At 37.3% G+C, this 25,094-nt stretch overlaps 2 protein-coding genes across 2 annotated transcripts in view; both read right to left on the bottom strand.

Moving 5' to 3' along the window:
- The window catches only part of IL17REL (interleukin 17 receptor E like), a 54,073-nt gene extending 52,727 nt beyond the window's left edge, over positions 1–1,346 (bottom strand). The window contains exon 1 of the mRNA XM_026053833.1: positions 1,233–1,346. Coding sequence (XP_025909618.1) covers positions 1,233–1,334 — 102 coding nt within the window. The 5' untranslated portion in view covers positions 1,335–1,346. The remainder of the gene's footprint in view (positions 1–1,232) is intronic.
- A 6,909-nt stretch (positions 1,347–8,255) lies between these two features.
- Positions 8,256–24,509, bottom strand: TTLL8 (tubulin tyrosine ligase like 8). The gene is made up of 13 exons (XM_026053832.1): positions 24,434–24,509; positions 22,906–22,997; positions 21,968–22,124; positions 21,600–21,643; positions 20,348–20,476; positions 19,113–19,227; positions 17,018–17,140; positions 14,809–14,998; positions 13,337–13,485; positions 12,179–12,425; positions 10,790–11,228; positions 9,445–9,940; positions 8,256–8,353 (listed from the first exon to the last, which is right to left on the bottom strand). Exons 1-13 carry the CDS (start codon positions 24,507–24,509, stop codon positions 8,256–8,258), a joined length of 2,355 nt encoding a protein of 784 aa, XP_025909617.1.
- Positions 24,510–25,094: the final 585 nt, after the last annotated feature.

Genomic DNA, 25,094 nt, shown 5'->3' with positions numbered 1-25,094 from the left:
CTCACAGTCAACTACTCTGGCAGAACAAATTAGAAAAGTAAATTATAGCTATTTTAAGCTTTCTCTGTAGCAGTCCAAGGAAAATGATTTATTTAAAATACATGTAGTTTTGCATATGTAAACATGCATATGACAAATACTGAGGCACATCAAGAGATTAATATCTTTTTTTTATTTTATTATTTTAAAAATATTACATGAGAAGACAGACACTGTACAGAATTCAAATTCAGGGATATAAAATAACTTTAAATATAGTTTTTCCCCCTCCATCTAGTGCTTTTGAAGTATCTTTATTCCTCCCGTTTTCTAGGACACAATTATAAAATAGAAAACAGGTAATAGAAAAAAGAAAATAGAAGACAGAAGATAGACAATGTAAGATAAATTGCTGTAACAAGTACTCACTTAATATCTTAGTCCTGCCACATTTAAACAATCTTTTGCCTACCCGAGGGACAAAGCACACTGTGACTTTTGCAAACAGTGCTCTGTACATACAGCCAAACCCTTTCCTGCTGTCAGTCCCACCTCTCCAAAGCAGGTAGATAGTTACCGTCCTAAGACTGAAAATGAGACTCCCTATTATTTTATCTTATTTTGTACTTATCTTTCTATTTGCTGTCTCAGTGAGCGCTGAGCGCGGCAGCAGGAGCTGCCCATCTCCATGCTGCCCCTTTGTGGGCCTATTCGGGAACGTCCAAAATGCAGAGAGGGTATGGCTCACATGCCACTTTTATGCACACACATAAGGCATTACATTTAACAGCAGTTACATTCGTACCACAAAATGAAAAACAGGTTTTAGTCTTTCTCATGCTGTAATTCACTTATTTGCAGAAAAGTCTTTATATACATATATATATATATATATATATTCCTAACATAATGAGAAATTCTGAAACTTCCTCTCTCTCCCTCTCCCCTTTGGCACTGTGCTGTTGTAACAACTGAATCCCCAAAGTACTGAATATGTTCTAAAGCATTTCTATTACTGATTTCCAAATACACAAGACAGAAAAAAAAATCACCAAGCACAACAGTAGCTGGATTTAGTGTAAATTTCATTTTCTTCTGCCTTGCTGGCAGTAATCTTTGTCACTTTGGATACTTTGCAATGTTAAGGACAGTTGAAGTCTTTTTATTTTTGCTTCACTTTTTCTTTACAATTCTTTTGATAACATACAGCTATTAAGTTAATAGACAGCAAATAGGAACAAGAAAGAGAGTACCTGAGAACATGAAAGTCCACATTCTTCAATTCTGGGAATAACCTGGCAATCAGAATTCCAGAAAAAAACTATGAGAAGAGTCTGAACATGAATACTTGTCATCCTAAATTGACCAAAAAAAAAAAAAAAAAGCAAAACCTCAGAAGAAACCTTCAACTCTGACAATTCTCTCCCTCATGCCAAAACTTTAATATGAATTTTAGTCCCTCCCACAGCACTTCAAAGCTCCTCCCCTAAAACGTTCCAAAGTCAGAAAATTGCTAGTTGTGGAAAATATAAAGCATGTTTGACCAGTTCTTAGGATCTTCACTGAAAGCTGGGAAGCCTGAGTTTCTGACATTAGCAGTAAAAAAAAAAAAAAAAAAACCTCTGTTCCTTCTGGATTTCAGCATGTCAGATTTGGATGAACTTTAGTGAATGTCTTCTCTGTAAATTTCAAGTGTAAATATGGATTTTGTTTCTCACAGTGATATACCAGGCATGATCACTGGACTCCAAATACATTAATTCTTCTCTCTTCCTGTTTTCTTGGGTTACTAATGTATTGAATTAAAAAAGAAAAAAAAAAAAAGAAAAAAAAGGAGTTGTGCTAACATAAGTATAGAATAAGAAAGGCGGCTTCTTCTGTACTGAGAATCTGAGCCTTGAATTTATTTAACTAATTATTTAATTGTACCAGCAGAATATTCTACAGCCCGCCTATCTCCAGTATTTGGATTTTCCACAGGCTCAGGAAACATTTGCACTTTACGAAACGAGCGCTACACCAGGGGCTCCGAAAGCAGCTCCCAACACCTAAACACCCCTGGACATAACAAACACAACCGCCCCCCGGGGGCCTTGTCACCTGTACAGCCACCAGGAACAAGCATTCGGCAGACACTGAAAGGGAGCCCATGGACACAGGCGGGAAAGGGGGGTCCCTCTCCGTAGAGGGCTGGCTCCAGCACAAGAGACATGTGGGAACTCAGACCTCAGGGCTGCTGCAAAATATTTCCCATTAGCTAACGTAGAGGATATGTGATTAACACCATCTGCTAGTATCTGCCTTCACACTGGCTTGAAGCATTTTTCCTTTAAAATAAAAAAGGTAAAAGATAGTGTCTATTCTGCCAGTGCAACTACCTATATTCTACATGCTTCCATGTAATTCCAGTTCGTCATTATCCCAGTGAAAATATTTTGGGGAGATTAATCACACTCCTCAAACAACTCTCACTGAATTAAAGGGTTTGATTAAAAATAACAACAGCTAAATTCTGGCATTCATACATAGGAATACACCAGATCAACAACCCACCCAGTCTACACACCCGTGTCTGATGGAGTGAGTGGCATCTGCATAGCAAAAATAAAAAGAAGTGAAGTGTACTGTGCTACTTCCACATATTATTGTACATATGTGACCAAGTTCCAATGATCTACAGTTTATGAATCTCCTGAACTGAAAGCTATGTGCACACCACTGAGTTTTAATAGCTATTTCTGGACCTTCCATCCATGAATTCATACAATAGCTCTTTGCATCTATTTATCCTTTTGGATTTCAAAATATCTTGTGGCAATGAGTTACACAATTAAATTGTGTTTATTTGTTTTCGCTTTTAAAACTGCTGCCAAATAGTTCAATTGAGTCCCCCCCCGTTCTTGTTTTGGAGAAACAGGGAGCATTTGTTCACATCTCACCTTCACACACACACTGCCTCATCTTGGTGCTTCATTTTTACTGTACATACACTTTTACTGTACATACACTGCTTCATTTTTACTGTACATTTTTTTGTTATTGTTAGAATAGGAGCTTCTGAACTGCACACAATATTCAGGAGTGACCAGATCAAAGCTCGTTTAGATAATAACATAGCAATCTTCATTGAATTCATCAGAGGCAGGGTTGCCCTCTATCAAAAAACCATTTCAATTCTCCCTTAAGCTATCATATTTAGAAATATGTCTGCTGCAAGCAAGACAGTTCAGAACACACTGCATGTAACAGCTCAGCAGTTGGCTGTGTTAGACTGTACAGAATTCTGTTTAAGAACTGTCGTAGAGATTTTTTTTAAACCTCTGCTTAGACCTAGGATCATTCCTCCAACTTACCCTTCAGTAAATTGCCCCATAATTTTGCACTCCAGTGCAAGTAAGCGTTTCATTTTGCCATTATGTTCCTTGAGCATAAGGTGTCCTTTCATATCTCTATTACCTATCAGCCTATAGACTTCTTAAGATGTTTTCTCTTCTTCTTTCGGTAGGAAAGGAGGGTGTCCACATTTCTTAAAAGTATGTTGGGGTTGAGAACTGAGAAACAATGTTTTGTTAATGATGGGGGAGTTGAGGATCTCTTATATACATGCTCTTCTTATCTTGCACTGTGCTACTTTTGAATAACCTACCTGTCCTTGGAAAACCTCTGTCCTTTTAGTTGTTCTTTTTAACTTCCTTTTGAAGACTTGGTCATTTTATATTATTCTTTTTAACTTATACACTAACATGACCAATTTCTTAGGATACCAAACTTGTGTCACTATCGAAGAGTGGCTCGTTGAGTATCTACTTGGAAATGAACCAGGAGGTTTTTTTCTGTCTCTCATCCCAAGCAACAGTCTTTTATATAGTGTTTGCAAATTTAATTTCTGCATTGATTCCTGAGGAAGCACTCATCCAGTTTCCATATGAATGACTGATGTCCCCTAGTACTATTAAGTTTTCTTCTCTCTCACTCTTTCTGGCATTTAACACTCCTCTGTCACTTTCTGAACAAAGTGATCAGTAGTATTGCCCTAGCAGCAAACTCTTTCACTATGGAGAAAGCTTCTATATGAATCTTTGCATATAGAATTTCTTTCAGAAAAATTCCATAATACTTATATTCTTCAGGCACAACCTTATTGTTACTTACTTTATTTGACAATAAGCTTTTAAAAATGTGTGCTATCCTGTCTACACAAACAGAACTTATTATTTAATTCCTATATAATCTGTATTCTCAAATTACAATGTTCTACTCACTCTTTTTATTCCACCAAATTACTGAAACCATTAGGTTAACATTCTCATTAAAAACTGAGTAGTATAATTAACTTTTTCTTTTTTCTCTCTTCTCTTCTCTTCTCTTCTCTTCTCTTCTCTTCTCTTCTCTTCTCTTCTCTTCTCTTCTCTTCTCTATTTTCCTTTCCTTTTCTTTTTTTTTTGTTTTTTTTCTTCCTAAGAATACTGTCATTTATGTAAAAGCACCTTTATCTGTGAAGCTACTACAGCCACTAGTTTCTAGGTTCCCCACTCAAATGCAACTTTGTTTCCCAATAACAATTCCTGATAATAATTTCTTGATAATAATTTTATTTTTATTTCTTGTTTCTTGCCATATTTTACTGGCATTTTAGTTAATATTTGTATTGTGTATGATGTTAAATCCCTAAGAACTGATGACAGCAAATTATGTACTAAGTTGCTTCTAGCAACTTTTCCCGTTTTAAGAATAAAGATTCTTTAAAAAAAAGAATCTTGAGTAGAAGTGTGTCCTTTTGCGCTTTGCAGTAGAAGAGCTTTGGGTCACAAAGCTTTAGTAGAGCACTAATCAAGGACGTAGGAATGCCAAAATCTAAATGCTTCTCAGTCCAAGTAGGGCTTGAGTCCAGATCTTGCACATTCTAGGATGGCAGACAGGCTAATGTGTTTCTTGAATAAAATGCAGGAGCACTCTCTGGAATTCAGAGTAGAATTCAAATATTCTCCATTCTCCATTCTGTCTTGGGAAAGCCCTCATCTCTGGACCATCAGTTTGTGTTTTCTCTTGATAATTGTTCTCTGGCTTCACAAATCTAACGTGCTTGGCTGTACACTGGCCCCATTTGAAGGGAGACAGCAAAAATAGCATCATCTTTATTCAAGCGTGTAGGAGCATTATCTAGAAGTAAAGGCTAGATTAGGTCTGGCTTAGATCACCAGACACAGCTAAGCAGCCAGATGAGACTTCTGTGACTTGCTGTGTAGGAATTCAGACACAGAACTCATAAAATTCTACCTAGGCTAAATTTATCCTGCTTTTGTTGACATGAATATGTCAATGCCTAGGCTGGAAGGCATGTCCTTGTCACATCCACACTGGAGAAGTCCCAGCCTCCTTTGGAGCACAATAGCTGCATTCACACTACATTTTGCAAGAGTCTCCTGTGGTACAGCACTGCATACTTTAATGTCTCCCCAATATGGGGGCACAGATATTATTATTCCAGTTGTCTTGAGATGAAGGGCCACAGCCCACATAATCTCCTGGCTTCTCTTTGAACTTGCTGTGCAGTAACACGGCCTGTGCCACGCAGCAGACATCTTGCCTCAGGGCCCCTCACATCAACCACAAGACAGCTGAGTGTTTATAACTTAACAGCTTCTTGACACGTTAGGCAAGATCTGGAGTTGAGCCATGTGGGGTGCTGCTGCCGTCACAACAAAATGTTCACATGATTCAGAACTTCTTGGAGCTGCCACTTTTCAGAAGTTTGCCCACATCTCCTATCCAAAGCGGGCCCACAATGGTAGGGCAGGCATTAAATGGAGGGTGCCAGTAGGGCAGTGAAGCCCCACAGAGCCAGCAAGTAGGTGTAGTGGGAGCTGCCCAAGTGCTCCTTTATCCAACATGTTATTACTGTATTGTTTAAAGACTGTGAGAAAACAAGGACTACCTATTTTGTCTACATGTCTAAAGGGAGCCCACCACTCCCTTCAAAGCTTTCCCAATCCCTTTCCTACAGAGAGGCAGGTATTCAGCAACCATGGCCTGCCTACCTTACAGTAGGTAGCAAGATCAGGTGCCTACAACCTGTAAAATCAGTCAGAACACAACCAGAACTGCAGCAAGACACTGAAAATTAGGGGAGAAGAGGAAATATGTCATTTCTAAACAGTACAATGTAAATGTAATGCTCAGTGGGATGCAAGAACAGAGGGTACTTGGCACTACAATTTCACCAGTTTTATGCTATGGTAAAAGCAGGTATTATAGACTTATGAGGCGGCGTTTTTGGGCGGGTTTTTTTTTTTTTTTTTTTTCAATTGTCTTGAATTTGCTCCCCTTGGAAAATGCAGTATTTAAAACATGGCCTTAAGCAGAGGCATGTAAGGCACACTAGTCATCTAGGGATTAAGTTCCATGTATGCAGCAACTATCAAAAGAATGCATATTGCGTATAGTGTGTGTAGCCAGCAATAGCCTAGTTTAAGAAGTGACTTACTTCCAGGAAAATTAGCTCTATTGTGTCCAACAATATCACATTCCTGTCAAAGCAAGCAAGTATCTCTCATGACTCATCTAGAATTCCTCCTTTTATCTGCTTCTCCCTCACCCGCCCATTCACACTGCCGGGGGAAAGGTAAGAAAGGGTGAACTGCTGCTGAAAGACTGTCCCTACCCTCAGCCTTCTTCCTCCAATGCAAATACCTACATTAACACATGCTCAATGGCATGCACTGACCTGAACAGTGCTATTCACATCATGATTCATAGATTGACAGAATGGTTGGGGTTCAGAGGAACCTCTGGTGATGACCTAGTCCAAAGCCCCTGCTCAAGCAGTCACCTACAGCAGACCTATGACCCTTTGGACTGCTCTCAGGACAGTTAGGAACTTGGGTCTGGTCTAAGCCAATCCTGAAGTCTAAAAGGCTTCACTTCCACTATGGATGGTGCTCATCTTGGGTTCCCACATTTAACTTCGGAGATGCAAAGCTAGAAGAGATTCCTTACTTCATTCATTAGCTGCCTCAGCCACTCAAGAAAAAGTAGCTGTTTCTTGGCAAGCTTGACGTGCCCTGTTATCATTCTCAAAAGTAGATGGAGTTGTGGGATAATGATGTACAACATACTGTAGACTACCTTTCTAATAAGATTCAAGATTATGATCATATCATTATTAAATTATTGTATTTATTAATATATACTTGTTTACTTAAGATCATTATCAAAGATTACTGCTTAGCTAGTTTTTTTTCCTATGTCCTATTACTTTAGTTTTAGTTTCTTCAGCCCAGGTTCCTCCTATTTCTTTTCAGATACTTGTTTTAATATCAAAATTGCATTTACTTCATGCTTTTCCTTTACATTTTTTTTGAATCTTCTCCATTTGAGGAAGGTATAAATGTAGCATGATCTATATTTTTAATTAGTATTTATTTCACAAAATCAGAGGATCACGGAATGGTTGAGGTTGGAAGGGACCTCTAGCGATCACCTAGTCCAACCCCTCTGCTCCAGCACGGACACCCAGAACACAGGGCACAGGGCGGCATCCAGGAGGGTTTTGAAGACCTCCAGAGAAGGAGACTCCACAACCTGCCTGGGCAGCCTGTTCCAGGGCTCTGGCACCCTCAAAGTGATGAAGTTCTTCCTCATATGGAGATGGAACTTCCTGTGTTTCAGTTTGTACCCATTGCCCCTTGCCCTCTCACTGGCCACCACTGAGAAGAGTTTGGCCCATCTTCCCTACATTTTGTTTATCAATATGAAGTTTCTGACTTACCAAGGTATCATCAGTTGTTGGGCAGCTGCTTCTGTCTACCTCTAACTGCTAACAGAAACAGCTTCGGGTGTGTGTTATGTAAGACAACCTAAACAACACTTTCCAGGGAAGGGGCAGTATCCTTTCCTTCCTTCACTCACTCCCAGTAGCACCAGTCTGACACCTTAATGGGAAGCCCAAACTCTTTAAGCCAGTAAAGAACTCTTCCCCACCAAAAAAGTGCCTTTTCTTGCATTCTGACCTTTCCAAACAAACACACAAAGTTAGCTACAAATTACTGCCTCACAGAACTAGCCTCAACTAGCCCCTGGGTCAGCCAGCAGTGATCAGTTTCTGCAGAATACTGGTACTAAATATTATCCTGTTTAAAACATGACAAGCTGTGATCAAGCAATGATCTTCAACATCAATTTATCATTATTATTTACATCAATTCAAAAAAAAAAAACAAAAACAAAGAACAAAGAAATCTCATATTTTCTTCATTCCCGAAGTGCTCTGAATGATTTCAGATGTATGGATAGAAGACACTGCTGTCAATCTTTTCCATCTTTTCAGGATTAGAGCTGACATTTATAGGTAAATATGAATGTTCTTGCAAAATATCTGTACAAAAGGAGCCGTGAAGCTTACATCTTTTCTTCCACTTTAAAGTGTTTCCGCATATAAAGCATGGCATTTTCTGCTTATGAATCTGAATACCTCCAGAGAGGGAAAAAAAAAAGTCGTTAATCCTCATTTCAGTTAATTATTTAACTCAGTTAATTCTACAGTTTAAAAATACTTATTGTAGAGATGTAGAGAACACCAATAATATTTATTTGCATTATCTAATAAGTCTAATAATGAGAACCTCAATGAGTACTTTAAAAGCTTCAGTTGCAGTATTTAGATATTAACTGTTAGAAATTTATATTAGCTTATTATTAGTTATTTAAATAGCAACAAAATACCTTGTTTGTTCCTGGTCCTGGCAAACAATATCTTAAAAGACACATTTTTATCCTATACTTAACAGTGTACTTAGTGAGAAGAAACCTCTTGTTAATCCATAAAGAACAATGGTAAGGATGCAAATTTAATGTAATGTTTGTGCAGCAACATTTTCTATATGCCTCTCCCAGTCACAGACTTCCCAACTGGCAGGAGGAAAAAGTGCTGGGTTTGAGAGCTTAGTTCAGGTTCAGCCTGTCTTAATCTTTGCCGCCTCTGCTGTCTAAGTTGGAGTTCTGTGCTGGAAGAAGCTGGTGGTTTGTAATGCAAGCATCATTCTGCAGAAACCAGACTGCAGTCAGAAACTGCTACCAATCACTTTCAGTGGCTACAGTTTAATCAATAATCAGTAGAATATATAGATTTTCATCCCTAACATCAAATTTCTTGATCCATTCACATATAGTAACACAGGAGATGAAATAGCTATTTTTATTGATTTTTTTTCCTATAAAACAATCATAAGTCCTTAAGAATTATTTGGGAATTAATGTTACCAGATAATGGAAAATTCTGCTGTACAGAGAACAAGAATTCAGAAGGGAAGTAAAGCAAATAAAATGCAAATGAAAACTAGATTGAAAGAACAGTAAAACAAAAAAGACCAATCAACGAGATACTTATACTGTGCTAGAAGCATCAAAGATCTAAAACTTCTGCTCAGAACCCTTACAGGCCAGTATCTGCTAAAAAAAAAAAAATACCTGATATTTTAGAAGATCGATGTAAAGTCCAGTTGATAGAATGTGTACTTGGAAAGGAAAGACTTGCTTGATGTATTTTCCAGATGTTTGCATCTTTTCTGCCTTTCCTTTTATTTATGGGTGGCAAAAGTCTTTGATCTGGAATGCTTTGCACAGACAGCACAGGAGAGCTGGGGCAATCCGTGTGCCCAGAGGATTTTGTCCGTACATCTTTTACTCTACCTTGTTTCCCCAGCTGCCTCTTGAGAAGCACTGGTGCCTTGCAATGAGTATTTTTTTCCTTTTCAGTTTTGAAATGTTGTTTGTCATAATCTAGAGGTACCATTGACTGTTCTCGCTTTTGGTAGCTGGCTAAATTCTTAGCCTTTTCTTGACTTATCTTTGATGCTATAAAGTTGACATTCATGAAGGGAGTAGCTTTCTGGGTTGTTTTTTTAATACCAACACCTTCTATTAAAAGATCTGTAACAGTAAATGGTGGCAAATCCAAAGGAGCCTCAAGAGAAACAGAGATACATCACTAATGGTTTCAAAATATAATAATGACCCTACAGTCATATGTGTTAATTATAAATATATAACATGGAATACGACAAAACCTACAAACTTAAGACCTTAAAGTGTACAATAAACACAAGTTAACAGGAGAAAAAGCATCATTGTGGTTAACTACTGATAAGTATTCTATCCAGTCCCTCTGGGCATATTCACGCCTCTGTTGCATTTTTCTTAAGGGTAAGTTTTCAACAAGTAATTATCATCTTTGCTATCAGTCTGACAGTGTCCAGCACAATGTGACTTAGTGCTTTGTCTGACTTCCCAAGAACATCTCTAATGAAAAAAGAAAAATCATGTCTACAAGTAGAAAAAAAAATGCAGCAAAAAAAAAGTATGCAAGGAAATATTAAGAAAATTAAAAACGTAAATTGTATTTTGCTCATTCGTTATAGGATGATATAGTGAATATTTATAGGACATCGTTGGTACAGTGATCCCATCTATTTATTGCAACATTCACTGGAGGGGGTAGCCAGTATAGATCAGAACTTCAGTCCTAGGTTCACACATTGCTGAATGCTTTCGGGACAAGAGTCCTGTGACATTAATCCCCCCATGACTTATGCAAACATAACAAGCAATTATGCTGATTTCCTCCAAATAAAGATAGAATATTCCTACAGTATACTGATTCCTGATCTATAATTAGTATATTTGGCTTTGCAAACTGAATACAGCTAAATTCTGCATATAAGTAAATTTTATGAAAGCAGCAAAACACTTAAACTGCAAAACAACTTCCAAAATAAATTCCTTGAAAGCGAATGTGATGCTATGTCCTCCATACCTCTTTCCAGAGAAGTTCAAATTTTCCTGTATCTTTATTTTTGCCCATTTTTTTACTACTGAGAACAACCTTGATTGTATCTTCTTGTACCTGGGTACATAGTTCTTCTGTGACTGGGGTTGAAGGAAACATAGTTGGGCTGGTATTGATTTCAATCAGCCATGGTTTGAAGTCCTGCCCAAGAATAAAATCTGCCCCATATAACTCAAAACTGTTCTTCCTGGCTTCAACACTCTCTTGAGCCATCTTCATTGTGTAAACGATGGCTTTTTTCATTGATGGACATATAAGGTTTTGCCATACAGTGCCATGACCTTTCTTTTCTAAGTACTCCTGAAATTTTGTGCTGGACCACATATTGTGATATGGCAACAGAGCGTTCCTATTTGAGGCATTTTGATAATGTTTCTGGATAGAGTTATTGCAGAGATGAATTGAGCTGTAAAGGAAGCAGATACAAAGTGGTCGCCCAGTTACAAACAGTGCAAAACTTGAAAAAATCAAATTAAGAGGAAATGATCACACTGGAAGCAAAATTGTCTTTGTGCTAAAAGCCACAGAATTTGGATGGTGAAGCCATTTTCAGATTCTTTCATTTCCTCACATTTGAAATAAAGGATAACTAATTTAAACTGCCAGAGTGAAGAGGAGTAGATTCACTTCCTGGGTTTTAGATAAAGAAGTGGGGTACAGAAAATGTACACGGTCTGACTCTGCTTCCATCCTCACCACAAGATATCTCAAGATACCCACTAAATGTTGTAAAACATTCCCGTGTGCTGAGCAATGCCAGGTAATCAGTGGAAAACACTAATTGTGGACACACATTAGTGATTCACCTTATTAGGGTCCACACAAGAGACAGAATGCTAATAAAATATCAATTTATAGAATAATGCAAAATTTCAAATAGAAATCACATAGGGTTTTTCCGAATTGTAGCAGAATCCACCACTATCCTTAATATTTGGCTTTAAAAATGCCACATATTCCAGAGTGAATCACAGAACACTGCATTTTTTATTAGAGTCAGAGGATTCTAAAATGCTAGGAAATTTCCTTCATTATTCACAAGAGATTATAGATTCGTAAGGTGTTATAAAGCACAACTTTAGATTGAGATATTAATACCTAGCATATCAGGAGATAATGGGTTGAAATGCAAATATGTCATAGGTATGTAGGTAAAATATATAATAGATAAGACAGGAATATGTTTAAATATAGGTAAAATATAATAGAAAATAACCATTTAATAGGTAAAATGGCCTATATATAGTATATAATAGGTAAAATGATCATTATGCTGTATCTAAAATACTACAGATGTTTCGGTCTAACCTTGTTCATTTTTCTGCACATAAATTTTGCTTATCCTCCCTTAGTTACCTGTCCAGATCATCTAAGGAGAAGTGTTGTGTACAAAACCTCAGGTAGCTCTCTTTATAAAACCATATGGTTAGAGGATTCCAGTCGGTAACAAGAAACCATTGTCTGATGTCAAATTTCGTATTATAAATTAGCAATGGTGTCTCAATGTATTTCTGAGCAACCCATTCATTCTCCTTTACGGAACTTCTCTGTGTCACCTGTACTAGCCTCAGGATATCATCTAGTCTATCTTTGCATACAATATCTGAAAGAGGAAAAAAAAAAGGGAATTTAAGCACATAGCACTAGTATCCTGGCAGCTGCTCAGTGAAAGAAGGAGAAAAAAATAACACTACATAGAACATTTTTCATTATTTTTACTCACATGTATTATACTGTACAATATATTTGCACAGCAGAAAACTACTAGGGATTATCAAAAAAATAGAAAAAAAAAAAAGACTTGCATCTTGCAGAAGCACTTAGAAAGAAAAAAAGGATGAAAACTGGACATAACAGACCTGTTTGCTTACATAAAAGAGGTGGAATAATAAATACAAAATGAAATCAAAATTCTTATTTGAAGTTAAACTTTTGACTCTGATCCTTAAACATTGAGGCATTTCCTCATTCTCAAGCACACAATTATTTCCATACTAACACGCTGAAGTAAGTGAGAACATGTTTTCAGTTTAAAATACACACAGTATTTTGCTGGAAAAGGAAGTGTTCCCCCAGTATGGGAAGCCCCTCTAAGTTTACTAGCACACTTCAGACAAAGACAGACAGATTTTTATAATGCCAAGTCCATTTGAATCCCCATCTCAAGAGTAAGAGAACTAGCTTTTGCTCAAAACTAAAGAAAATGAATTCTCATTATCCCTGAATGTCTATGTAAATTTTTTATTTTAAATGTGAAATATAATGACAATTTATAAAGTTAAGAATTTACCATGCTTTCACCTCTTAAATACAGATTTCTCGGCATCTAATAAGCATAAGGTACTAACCAGGTTCCAATTATGGAAGAAGAAAAAAAAAATTAAGTAAAAAAAAATACATAGATTATTTGAAAGTGTAGATGTTTACAAGAGGTGCAAATATTGCTTTGCCAATATTTCCCAAAAGTTATTTCTGTTAAAGATTTTTTCCAGTTAAAAGTAAAGAAGTTGTTACCTCTGCCACGAGATTTTGCTCCTGGTTTAATTATCCATATGTTTCGATTACCATCTATAGCTTGCTGTGGATTTGCTGACATAATTTTGGATAGAACAGCTTGACACTGGCTGACGTAACTATATGCATTGCAAATGACAGCACCCTCACTGCAAACAGAACAGTGTGAGATATTCCTATACACATCGCTGTGCTAAAAGAAGCAATTTATAAGGACTTGGTCATATTTTATAGTTTTCTAACATCACAAAATGATACTTCTTTTATTGTGAATAAATAAAATCACATAAAACAAAACAAGCCTAGAAGAACAATGATAAATTTTTCCCTATCTTTATGCCTTCCTCATTCCAAAAGGACTAAAAGCGTAATCATGGGAAAGCTGGGAGTGCTGTGGGGGAAGTTTAGTTCTAAGAAGCAAATCCTCACTGCCACATTTCAAATAGTATTATGACCCCATGAGAAAATTACTGTCTTTCTTACCGTATGGTCTCTTCCTCAAACACACACTTAAGATTAATTTCAAAGACAATTTCAAAGTGTCTAGGAATTGGAATATTTACTTTTAGTGCTATCATGAAACCAAGGGTTAATAAATATAACAGTACCAGTCTTCTCTCCAAATAATAAAGCTCCTGACTACAAAGAACTGGCTTATGAAAATTTGTAATATGGATAATATATGAAGAGAGTCAGGATAGCTACAGGAAAGGGTATCATTCCTTACATCAGACTTAGCAGACCAGAAACTCATATTAGCAGCCAGGGGACACACAAGCAAGCCTATTAAGCACTGGAAGCACCAGTCCTTATGCTTTGTGCAGGCTCAGGAAAATGGTCAGGTAGTTATTCCAGTGGATTTATTTTGTCTGCAATGGAGTAAGCAAAACATTCAAGTTTGCCCTAAGGCTGTGGTCTAAACCTGTATCTATAATATACTGCTGATGCTATATGGCTATTCAACATTTTGGGCTTCTTCCACAGCCTTCCCAAAGAAATTCAGTGATAAATGTGTTGTACAAGCCAACACTTCTGGGTGGGGGGAAAGGTAAATGAAAAAAAAACAAATCTAGCAGCTATAAATAAAACACTGGTATCACAACTGAAAGAATTCCATACTACTAAAATAAACTGTGTAGTTTATCCTTTCCACTCTGCATTATATTTATGCTTACTAGTTTCATAAAAGCAAATACAGTTCATCTAATGAAGATGATTTTCAGCTTACACTGTTGCCAAGTTTCTTTGAGATGAACCTCTGAATGGTCAAAATAATTTCTTTTTAGTTCAAGTGAACATTAGAGTCGCTTTTCTGATCAGCTAGCTTCCACATTCAGGATCAGACTGTGATACATTACAGGTACTTACAGTAGCATGGGGCTATTTGCCATGCAAAGCCCTATTCATTTTTCTAATCTAACTTTGGCCAGGAGTTGAATTTGAAGTACTTAATTGCAGCAGTGAAAACTTACTGAACAAGAGAATAATAATGACGTAGTAGTTCATTCCAGTTTTCTTCACTGAGTACGGAAGAACAGTCAGCTGTTTTGTCAATGTCTTTATGCTGCCTCTGCTCAAGGTAGGTCTCGCACACAAGGCAAGCCATGTCTACGAGTTTTCCAGGAAGCTGCTTGACTTTCATTTCATTACAACATTCATAACCTTGAAAAAAAACACATACATCCCCCCAAAATGCAGGGGGTGTTAATGGGATCTCCTGACATTCCGTGTAAGCACAGGCATAATTACAATAGAAAATCTTCCAGAGCTTAAGAACTTGCAAACTGTAAGGTCTTGCCTTATGTCTGAGAGAGGTCTTCACACTAAAGAGAGGATTGCATTTTGATTGAGCAGTGTTTTCTTTGCTTAGTTTGGGATATTTTCTTTTATAAAAGAGAAATCAAGTTAAAAAAAATGCTTATACTGGTGTTGTCATGCAGTGAAAGTCACATGAATACTTCCACATGTAAAACAGAATCAACACCAAATCTGAGAGAAACTTGGAATTCATACTCCTGTCCTTCAGCCAGCAAATAACACCTGACAAATGGCAATATTTAATCATTCTTCAAGCAGTAGTGTCTTGAGATATGTAATTGGGTTTATTAACACCATGAAAGTACATTTAGTAAATGTGGAAGAATCTACTCAGCACCTCCTGGCTTGGCAAAGCATGATTAGATGCATAATAATTTCTCTGTGCAAATCTCTAGCTCCTCTGGTGAAAGACAATATTCACATCCAGCAAGTCTTTCCCAACCATCCACTGAAAGGCAGGATTCCAGTGGCTGGCACTGTAAAAACACACAGATTTGCCCAGGCAATCCAGTGGTCAGGAGCTCAGTATATGCCTGGCTGTAGCAGGACTGTTTTTCTCAACTGTGTTCTGCATAGGTTTCTTCTGACAAATATGTCTTTAGAATTCCATACCTCAGTAGCCTGCCCCTACTTGGACCAACATCCCTTTCTCTTGAGTAGATTTTTTGTTTATTTCTGTATTTTCTGATTAACATGTATAAGTTCCAGGAAGTTCCATCTCCAGGTGAGGAGGAACTTCTTCACTGTGAGGGTGCCAGAGCCCTGGCACAGGCTGCCCAGGGAGGTTGTGGAGTCTCCTGCTCTGGAGGTCTTCAAACCTGCCCTGGATGTCACCCTGTGCCACATGCTCTGGGTGTCCCTGCTTGAGCAGGAAGGTTGGACTAGATGATCTCTAGAGGTCCCTTCCAACCTTGAACATTCTGTGATTTCCCCACAGTCCTCCTCTCTATCATTAACCTGTTATCAAGGAATAACTCATGCCAGCATCCACTCAGCCTATCATGGCTATCCTCTCAGCTCCCCACTTCCACAGAAGACTTGAGAATTCCTTGAATAGTATGGTCATATCCTGATAATATCTAAAATAATTTCACCTCCTAGCATGCAGATATTTATAACTGGCTCATTTGTTTTGGGGGAAGTCTTAGGACATGCACCAACATCACAGGCAGCTGATTAAGTTCACCAAGCTTCTGAGCTTATCCAGCTCTGAAGAACCCAGCCATCATCCCTCATCTAACTTACCTGGAGTTGGCAGCAAGAATTTCTACCACTTTCAAGGGAAGCAAGTGTAAACCCCATGAGTATTTGAAGTTTTCTTTGCTTAGTTAGAAGTCATTTTTATATATACGATTTCAAGAAGATTACAGACATACAAAAGGTAGGAGGTGAAACAGCATTAGCTGGTAAAGGCTGTGAAAATACAACCACATTATGTGACACAGCACCAGGTGCTATTTCAGGATGTGCTCATAGCAGGTAAAAGGTAGTTGTTCCTGTAACATCTTCCTTTTCCCCCATCAATAAATCACACTGTGGATTGTAGTGGAAAGAAAGTGGAGCGAAAACACTAAACAAAGTAAATATTGCCAATTTGTCTCTTTTTAAAATGTGATTTGAGTTACACTAAGAATTTGGGGCCCCAGTAGATTTTTCTTATTTTATTTTTTAAAAAAGTCAAGGAATAGTTTGCAGAGTGTCCATTTTTAAGGGACAGTATTTTTTAACTGGTGTAACTAAGATGGGTGGAATTTTAAAAGTATTATTGTCACTTGTAGCAGAGGGATCACATTTTCTCCATCACTTATAATTATTACAAATAGGAACTATAAGAAAAACAATATAATGATGCTCAAGGAATACCTTTATCTTGGTGTACATCTGTGTTGCTGCTTTTTTCTTCAGCCTTCTGTGCTATTCTACTGCCAGCATTGAGGTTGACAACCCACTTTAGTATACCTGAGGCTGCTGTGTTCCGGAAGTCCTCTAAAATAAATCACATTCTTACAACTTCTATTTCACTAGAACTAATAAATCCATTAATAATCCTAAAGGAAGTTCACTGCATATTTGCCCTCTAGAAATGAAGCACTGAAAAATCTCACAATCTCTTGACTAACCAGTAAAAAAAGATAGGGGCTGGGGTTAGAGGGGCCAGGGGACTGTTCAGTTAAGCTCTATCTAGCCTGCTTAATCTGAACCATTTATCTGAACCATATCAAGCTCTAAAATTAAAAGCATACAAAGTTCCTTTGTTCTACACCTTTTACCATTCATTCACTTAAAATACAATTAAAAAGATAATGTTATTCATGTGTCATTTAAAAAACTTAACATTCATATAAAATGTGCTATATATGTAGGTTTATGTATTTGGGAGACATTAAATCTGAGGCCATACTTCTGGAACTGTTGCGTAATCTCTCTGTTTTTATGCTTGACAGGAATCCTTCTAATTAAAGAACTGTCGAAACGCAGTGAAACTAGCTATTATTCTGTGTGACAATGGAAAAAGGGAGACATCTTTTACAGGAAGATTATAGGCTGTATATACCTCTAAGACCATCCTACTCCAGTCATTCACCACAATTTTCTATTTTATCACCAATATGTTCCCCTTGTGCAACAAAACCTTTTATTGATGCAAAATCAGCACTGGTGTCTCTGGCCAAAGCTTTAAAAAGAACCCGGTGCCTAACTGATCCAGATGGTTGCTTGATGGAGCACATGAGGTCAGACAGGCCCAAGGCAAGAGTATGTATTTTATAAGACTGCCAGTGCAATACATGTTCTACAGCTTGTCTCTGTAATCCTTATTTCTAGTCAAGTATCAGGATCTACCATGGCACAAAACAGCAGCAAGATAAGACTACTTAAAATACATCCTCAGTTATTAAACTAAAATATCTTTTATGCACCCCTCGCTCCCCAGTTTACTAACCTGTCCATACTACCAACATTTTTCACTGGCAAGAAGTCTCTCTTACCTTGAAAACTGCAAAAGAAAGGCCCTATCTTTAAAGCATATGGCTACCTTCAGCTTGAGTGCAATTAACAGCATAACAATTTTAGAAAAGAAAAAAGGAAGTTTCCATTCTTGAAGAAAAAGATGGTTTAAGATTATGACCCACTAGCTGATCTACCTTAAAGGCTCTGTAAAAAGTAAATCAGGTATAGACTTTGTGCACTAAAAGCCCACTTTCAGAAGGTAGCAAATGTCATTCTCTTATCCCAAGCTAGAGGAGGAAAGGAATATGTCTTTAAAGCCAATCTTCTCCACCATACCCTTGTCACCGGCAACGAGAAGATGCACAGACAGTGAGGTGGTTGAGAGCTGGCTTAAGAGCAGAGCTTAGAGGGCTGTGCTCAGTGGTGCAGTGTAGTTGGAGGCCAGTAGTTAGCAGTGTCCCCCTGTGACTGTAATGGGTACAGCCAAGTTCAACTTGAGCTCACCCTTAGCACATTCGCTGATGATACGAAGCCTGGAGAAGTGGCTGATATCCCAGAGGGCTGTGCTGCCCTCCAGAGGGACCTGGACAGGCTGCAGAGGTGGGCAGAGAGAAACCTCATGAAGCTCAACAAAGGGAAGGGCAAACTCCTTCCTTCCTTACTGATGCCTAATCCCAGGCACCAGTACTGGCTGGGGACTGACCTGCAGGAAAGCAGGTTTGCATGAAAAGGACCTAGGAGTCCTGGTGGGCAAGTTGACCATGAGCCACCAAAAGGCCCTTGTGGCTAAGAAGGCCAATGGGATGCTGGGCTGCACGAGGACAAGCATTGCCAGCAGGTCGAGGGAGGTGATGGTCCCTCCCCAGGGAGGTCCCCCATTCCCCTTACTCAGCCCTGGCAAGGCTGCAACTGGAGTATCTGGTGTTGGGAGATGCTGGGTGTTCTGGACCTAGTTGAACACAATATCGCAGCACTTGTCTGAGCACAGAAATGATGAGAAATGACTTACCTATAAAATCCTGCTTTTCATCTTCCATGCAAATCCCATAGCAACGGGGAAAGAAGGTGTGAGGGTTTGCTTGAGCATACCAGGGTAAATTTCTCAAATTTAAACAGAGTCCAATCTTTAAAAAAAAAAAAAGCAATATTATACACACACCCATGTTATATCTATACACATATATTCAACTCCACACATTTGCTCTGACTTCACCATGATACCATAGTACTCCTGAATGAAAAAGAATATAAAAATTGTTTGACACTCACCAAAACTGAAATGGGCAATTTTGGAAAGCATACATTTTGACTAAAAGGATCGTTTTTGGTATTCTGATTATAATCATATAATCAATTAACCAAATAATCAATTGCAATCAGACAGACTAGCCAATTTGAACTGCTGGCTGCCACAAAGGAAATTGGCAGTCCTCCTACCCCTCTTCCCTTTAATCCCAGTCTTGCTGCTCTCTTCCATTCATCCTCATTTCTCTGCTGCTGTTACATAAATAGTTTGTGAGGCATTAAAATTGCAAATTAGTTAACCACCTAAATGAGTGTCTATTTTCCAAGGCAAACAATAGAGCCAACTTAGCATTGTGAAGCTAAATCCAAATAAGCTACCTGAAACCCCAGCAAAGCTTTAACACATTTTGCTTTGTGTAAATGGGAATCTAGTTTAGGCACATTTGGGATAAACTCTAAAATTTACAGTCAAGTTCAGCACAAAATGGTGACATATGTATTCAAGGAAAAAAAAATTACTGCCTTTGACAAATGATTACAGCTTTAAATAAGAATAACTTATTTTTACTCTCCCTTCTTTTCAAAGATCCAAAGACCAGGTCAGGAGCTTAGCAAAATGTACAGTTTCCCATGATTTGTAATTTGTACATTTGTACATTATTTGTAATTTTATCTGCATGGACTCCATACCAATAAAAAGATCTGATCACAGACTAGGGCTTCACATACTACAGCTGAATAAACTGGTATTTCTTTTGCAAGGAATGGCAAAAGTCCAGTCCTCCTTTACAATAGTCACTAATTATAAAGAAAAATAAAATCACCCTCGTTGAAGGCAAGGTTGAGTATGATCCCATATTCATGGAAACCCTTACCTCGCTTACTGGTGAGTGAGTTTGCAAAGAACCTGGATCCTTGCATATGCCTCTATGAAACCTAGAAGCACAGGTACTTGTCATCTGCAGGCTGGGGACCATATGACTTCAGCAAGAAACTTACTTTAGTTGTAAAGGAGCTGGTTTTTGCAAAATGATTCAACATTTGGTCACAATGCAAGTCATGGCAATTAATAGCATCCTTTCTTACGGTCCAGAACAAAGAGGCTTCTTCATTTTTCACCATCCTAGACTGGTATAAAAAGAGAATTTGTATTATGTTCATATAGATTTAAGCCCATGGAATTTGCTAAAAATGCATCAATATTAGCCTCCAAAGAACTGTATACACTATTTCTTTGCAAAGCTACAGAAATTTACGCTACTACAATCACTTGCACAGGAGAATATATATTTCAAAGGACTGGTTGATGGTCTTTGTAACGTACATAAAGAGCCCACCTGTATGGATGACCCGCTCCAGACTGCAGAGCAACCAATGCTGGCAGCAGATAAGCTCAGCTTGCCAGATGTAGCATGTTCAGAGATTACTCATGTATCAATACACACTTGTAAGGACAGTCCTAATTTAGTCTACATACAGATCCCATCTACCTGAACCATACAACATTAAAGTGCTCCCTAAAAGATGAAGCCAAGGCCATCAAGTCGTCATCATTCTCAAAAGGCAGACACCTGAAGTGGTAATCAGCTGAGTTAAATGCAAGCCAGACACATAATCTGAAGGACTCAGACCATCTCTTCTCGCTATTTCTCACTAATTTAGATGAGTCTGAAGCTCATCTAAAACCTGCACATCAGCAACAGTTTACCTTACATTACAGGCACATTTTTTAAAATACAATATAGTCTATTGTATTGTCTACATATTGTTGGTATTATCAAACAAACCCTTTTGGTTCTGCCTAAACTCAGGGAACAAGAAGTTTTCACTTCTAGAAGATGTGCAAAGAACTTCTGTCTTCTATCTTTGACCGTTAAATATCAACTCTGTAGTTATCAATTAAATTACATCAAATATGTGCTATTGGCTTCATCATAGGCTCCATGCCCTTGTTAATACATTTTTTATATGCAACAGCTGGACTACAACATTGCATGTTATAGGGAGAAATTTCTTTCAAGAATAAATATAAAGTTACTGGAATCTTTCCTGCCAGCCTTAGGGCAAATAGTTGTGTCATGCTCTGTGCCACATTTCTGATTTCTGGCAAAATTTGGCCTAGTGTGACTGCAAAGCAGGAAAAAAAAAACCTTTATAGCAAGAAAATTGTATAAACAGTTGTCATGACAAATTTTACAAGTAGTTTAAAAAAATGCTTCAAAATCGAAAGCAAATAGGTATATTATCTTACCATTAAATCATGAATGTCATCTGAACTGTTGATGCAAGTTTCTTCTTCCCGCGAGGTATTTTTCTTTCCTTAGAGAAAAGTTCACAGGATTAAGAAACAGACAAAAGACTGACAGTTCCTGAAGCATTTTACAACAGCAGCTGTGTGCCCTAAGGTTACAAAATATCTCAGAGCACAGATAAAACTGAGTTTTGCTGCCCTGGACAGGAAGAACCGAGATGTGTTTGCCATGAAAGGAGATAAAAATGCCAGAACAAGAAAGTTGTGGTTAATCATTCCATGTTCATCACTGCTAATGAGAACTACCTGTACTGAAGCAGAACATTTTCCATACAAATCTATTTTCTCATGTTGTTGAGGTACCTTACCATTCTTCCCAGCATTTTCATGACAATTATAAGACTGGTCAATTGAACCATCTTGCAAGCCACTTCTATGAGGCAGCCTTTTCTCCACCCAACCTTTTTTTCTTAAAATGTCACGAACCACTGGGTACGATCCACAGATAGTAAAGATTTTCTTTTCCTAAAAATATCAAAAAAGCAATAAACATTAGTGTTTTTAAAAATATGACTTTACTTTTGCTTGGGAACATATATGTCAGAGTTAAGCTCAAATCAGAATTAACTTCAGAATCAACAGATTTTGAAATTGCAAGCATATTTTGAAAATGAGAAAGAAAAGATTAAAGATTTATTTGTGATATATCAATAAGACCTACAACTAAACAGACACACATACACACACACAAAAAAATGCTCTATTCTGATGGCTGTCCTGCTGGTTGTTCTCTGATAATCAGCATCAATTTCTTCCTCTAAAAGCTGCTGGATAGTCCAAAGGAATACAAAATAGTCTGTTACCCCCATTCAAAGTTGGGCTACATATACACACAGCTAGATGCAAATGCATTACTTTATAATGTCAGTCACTGTCTTTTCAAGTTGTCTAATTCATTTTCATTTATTCTCTAATGAACATTGGTTCAAGGACAGGTAAAAACTACCACATAACTCAATATTTTTGGTAGTTGTTGCAGTTAGAGTTACAGTACAGCGTGTGATCTTCCACTGAACACAGAATGACCATGCAGGCATAATCTTGGGGCAAATCTTTATAGCAGCAACATCTTCTCTCAAATTAAAAAAAAAAAGAAAAAAGAAAAAAGAAAAAAACCACAAATTTTCAAAACTTTCTAGCAGATAACCTATACTTTTAAGAACTTAAAGCTCAGAGAAATAGGAGATATTAGCAGGTACATACTTCTATGCAATTAAAAACAGATCAAACACCAAGCATTATATACCTTGATCGCCTTTTTAGCTAGAATTCTTGCCAATTTATATTTGTCTTGTTTTGGGGTGGAGAGTAGTTCTTGAACATTTGTAGGGGTTATCCCTACAGAAGAAACAAAAAGCGATCATAATCTAACAATAACAACAAGCTGCATAGGAAAGTTTTATTTCAGTGTTCAGAGGTTATATCTATTTACTTGGTTTTACTATTTAAATATTATATATATATTAAATACATACTTAAAAATAATAATAATATAATGCAGATAATTCAACTCTGAGTGTAAGCACAACTTACAATTAGCTAAAATGGGAGAGAAGAAAAAAAAGCAAAAGAACACAAAACTAAGAACTGATGAAATATCTTTAATGGAAGGCTAGGGTTTGCATTCCTGGTGCAGCTGGAAGTCATTGTGTCTGCACAGGCAACAAGGTACCAGCCAGAAAGAAGGAATTCGGGTAACAGATCCTACCAAACTGAATCTATGATTAAAAGTAACCAAGGGCTTGAAAATATTGCAGACAGCACCAGCGTTGACTTAAGATATCACCAAATCTGCTGTCCTGTGCTACAGCATCTCATCCTCACAGCTGAACAGGGCGTGTGGAGCCACTTTGTAATCTCAATAAGGAAACCAACACAGTTTTTAAAAAAATAATCTTTAGAATAAAGGTTTTATATGGGGTTAAGTGGGAGCAGAGGGAATATTTGTTTTTCTAAGGCAGACAGGTTTGAAGCATCAGAAGTGTGTTGTAACAGCTGACAGTATGGAGTACATCAAGATTTTTATGCTATCTTTTTCTTCTCAATTGAGTCATGAACTTCACTGCTTATATAATACAGATAAAATCATTCTATTTTTATGTAACTTTTTATATAACTCAGATGTTGGAAAGAACACAGAATAAGCACAAAGACTCCAAGGTCTTGAGCCATATTGAATTAGATGAGACTCTTTCCATCAACATGAACAGGGCTGGGTAAATGAGCAGCAGCAGAACATGAATAATTCAAACCAGGACTGCTGGCTAAGATGATAGATGTTCAGAACAGGGCCTGAGTCAAGGCCTCTGTCTAGAAAACAAATCCAGAGCAGTTGATAATAATCTTGGATAATTAATATTGGCTAAACGGCAAGCTCAGGGACAGCTAAAATCAAGTCATGATCCCTGCTCTGTCACAAAAGGCCGATAGGAAAGCAGGGCTACATGTTACCATGGACAATATTCAAAATAGTAATTTGTCTATCAGTTTTGCCTTTTTTCTTCCCAAACTGTTTATATTCACAGGATTATAGGCTGTTCACTAAGGAGCATATAAAGAATCACCCTGACCTATAAATAGAAAGTTTAGATATGAAATAAACTTTAAAAAAATACTCTAAAGAACGCTCCAATAATCATTAAATAGGGATATTTCATACTGGGAGACCTCTGTTGTCTTGAAAAAGAAAGTATGAACAGTAATATTTGGCAAAATTTCATGTTCATTACTTGAAATTAATAAAATCTAATAGAAATTAATTGGTCAATACAAACTATTTTCATCTTCACTTCTTTCTTCATCACTCAATGCTAGCAGGTCTGGTTTTCCTTTTGCATGAATCTGGGTCATCATGGCACATCTAGCTCTATCATTGTTACTTCCCTCTTTGGCTCTTTTCCCTATAAATGTAGAGGCTGTAAAAAAGTTTATTGTAAAATATTACATATTAGCATTAAACACTTACCACCAGTTTAGGGAGAAAAAATAATCCCAAATTCACCTTCTAGAGATATTTTCTTCCCAAGGGACTTCCCACTCAGTGAAAAAAAAAAAAGGAAATAATTGTAAAACCAAACCAGTAAGTGCCAAGTAGCCTGACTACTCTTTTTTCAAAACTATTTGGATTTTTTTATTATTTTTATCTGACAGAATATCTTCAGAAATAAAAATTTTAAAAAATAAATGGATCACAATCTATGCAATCTTTATTTGAGAAATTCATTTAATTCCAATCAGACAGTGAAATACACACAGATAAACTACTTAGTCATTTAAACTTTGTAGTTCCTGGTATGAGTCATCCACGAGTCTGCTTTTCAGATCAGAAAAGGGAGAAATGGAAATCTGACATTGTTGAGGGATAAAATATAGGTAAGGGATATGATAGGGAGAAAGGGATGAAGTTCAAGCAAAAGTCAAACTCTTTGACTTAAT

The sequence above is a fragment of the Nothoprocta perdicaria genome, unplaced genomic scaffold, assembly GCF_003342845.1.
Source record: "Nothoprocta perdicaria isolate Ctin4 unplaced genomic scaffold, notPer1 scaffold_119, whole genome shotgun sequence".
NCBI classification, from domain to species: Eukaryota; Metazoa; Chordata; class Aves; order Tinamiformes; family Tinamidae; genus Nothoprocta; species Nothoprocta perdicaria.
The sequence above is the reverse complement of the archived record's forward strand: the minus strand, read 5'-3'. Positions and strand labels throughout refer to the sequence as shown.

Excerpts from the sequence above, each read along its gene's own strand:
- TTLL8 (XM_026053832.1), bottom strand. The coding sequence starts at position 24,509 with ATGACCCAGATTCATGCAAAAGGAAAACCAGACCTGCTAGCATTGAGT. Across the intron at positions 21,644-21,967 it reads TGAAAATGCTGGGAAGAATG|AAGAAACTTGCATCAACAGT; the intron begins GTAAGGTACCTC and ends CCTCGCGGGAAG. Across the intron at positions 12,426-13,336 it reads AGCAAAATCTCGTGGCAGAG|ATATTGTATGCAAAGATAGA; the intron begins GTAACAACTTCT and ends TTCCTCTTTCAG.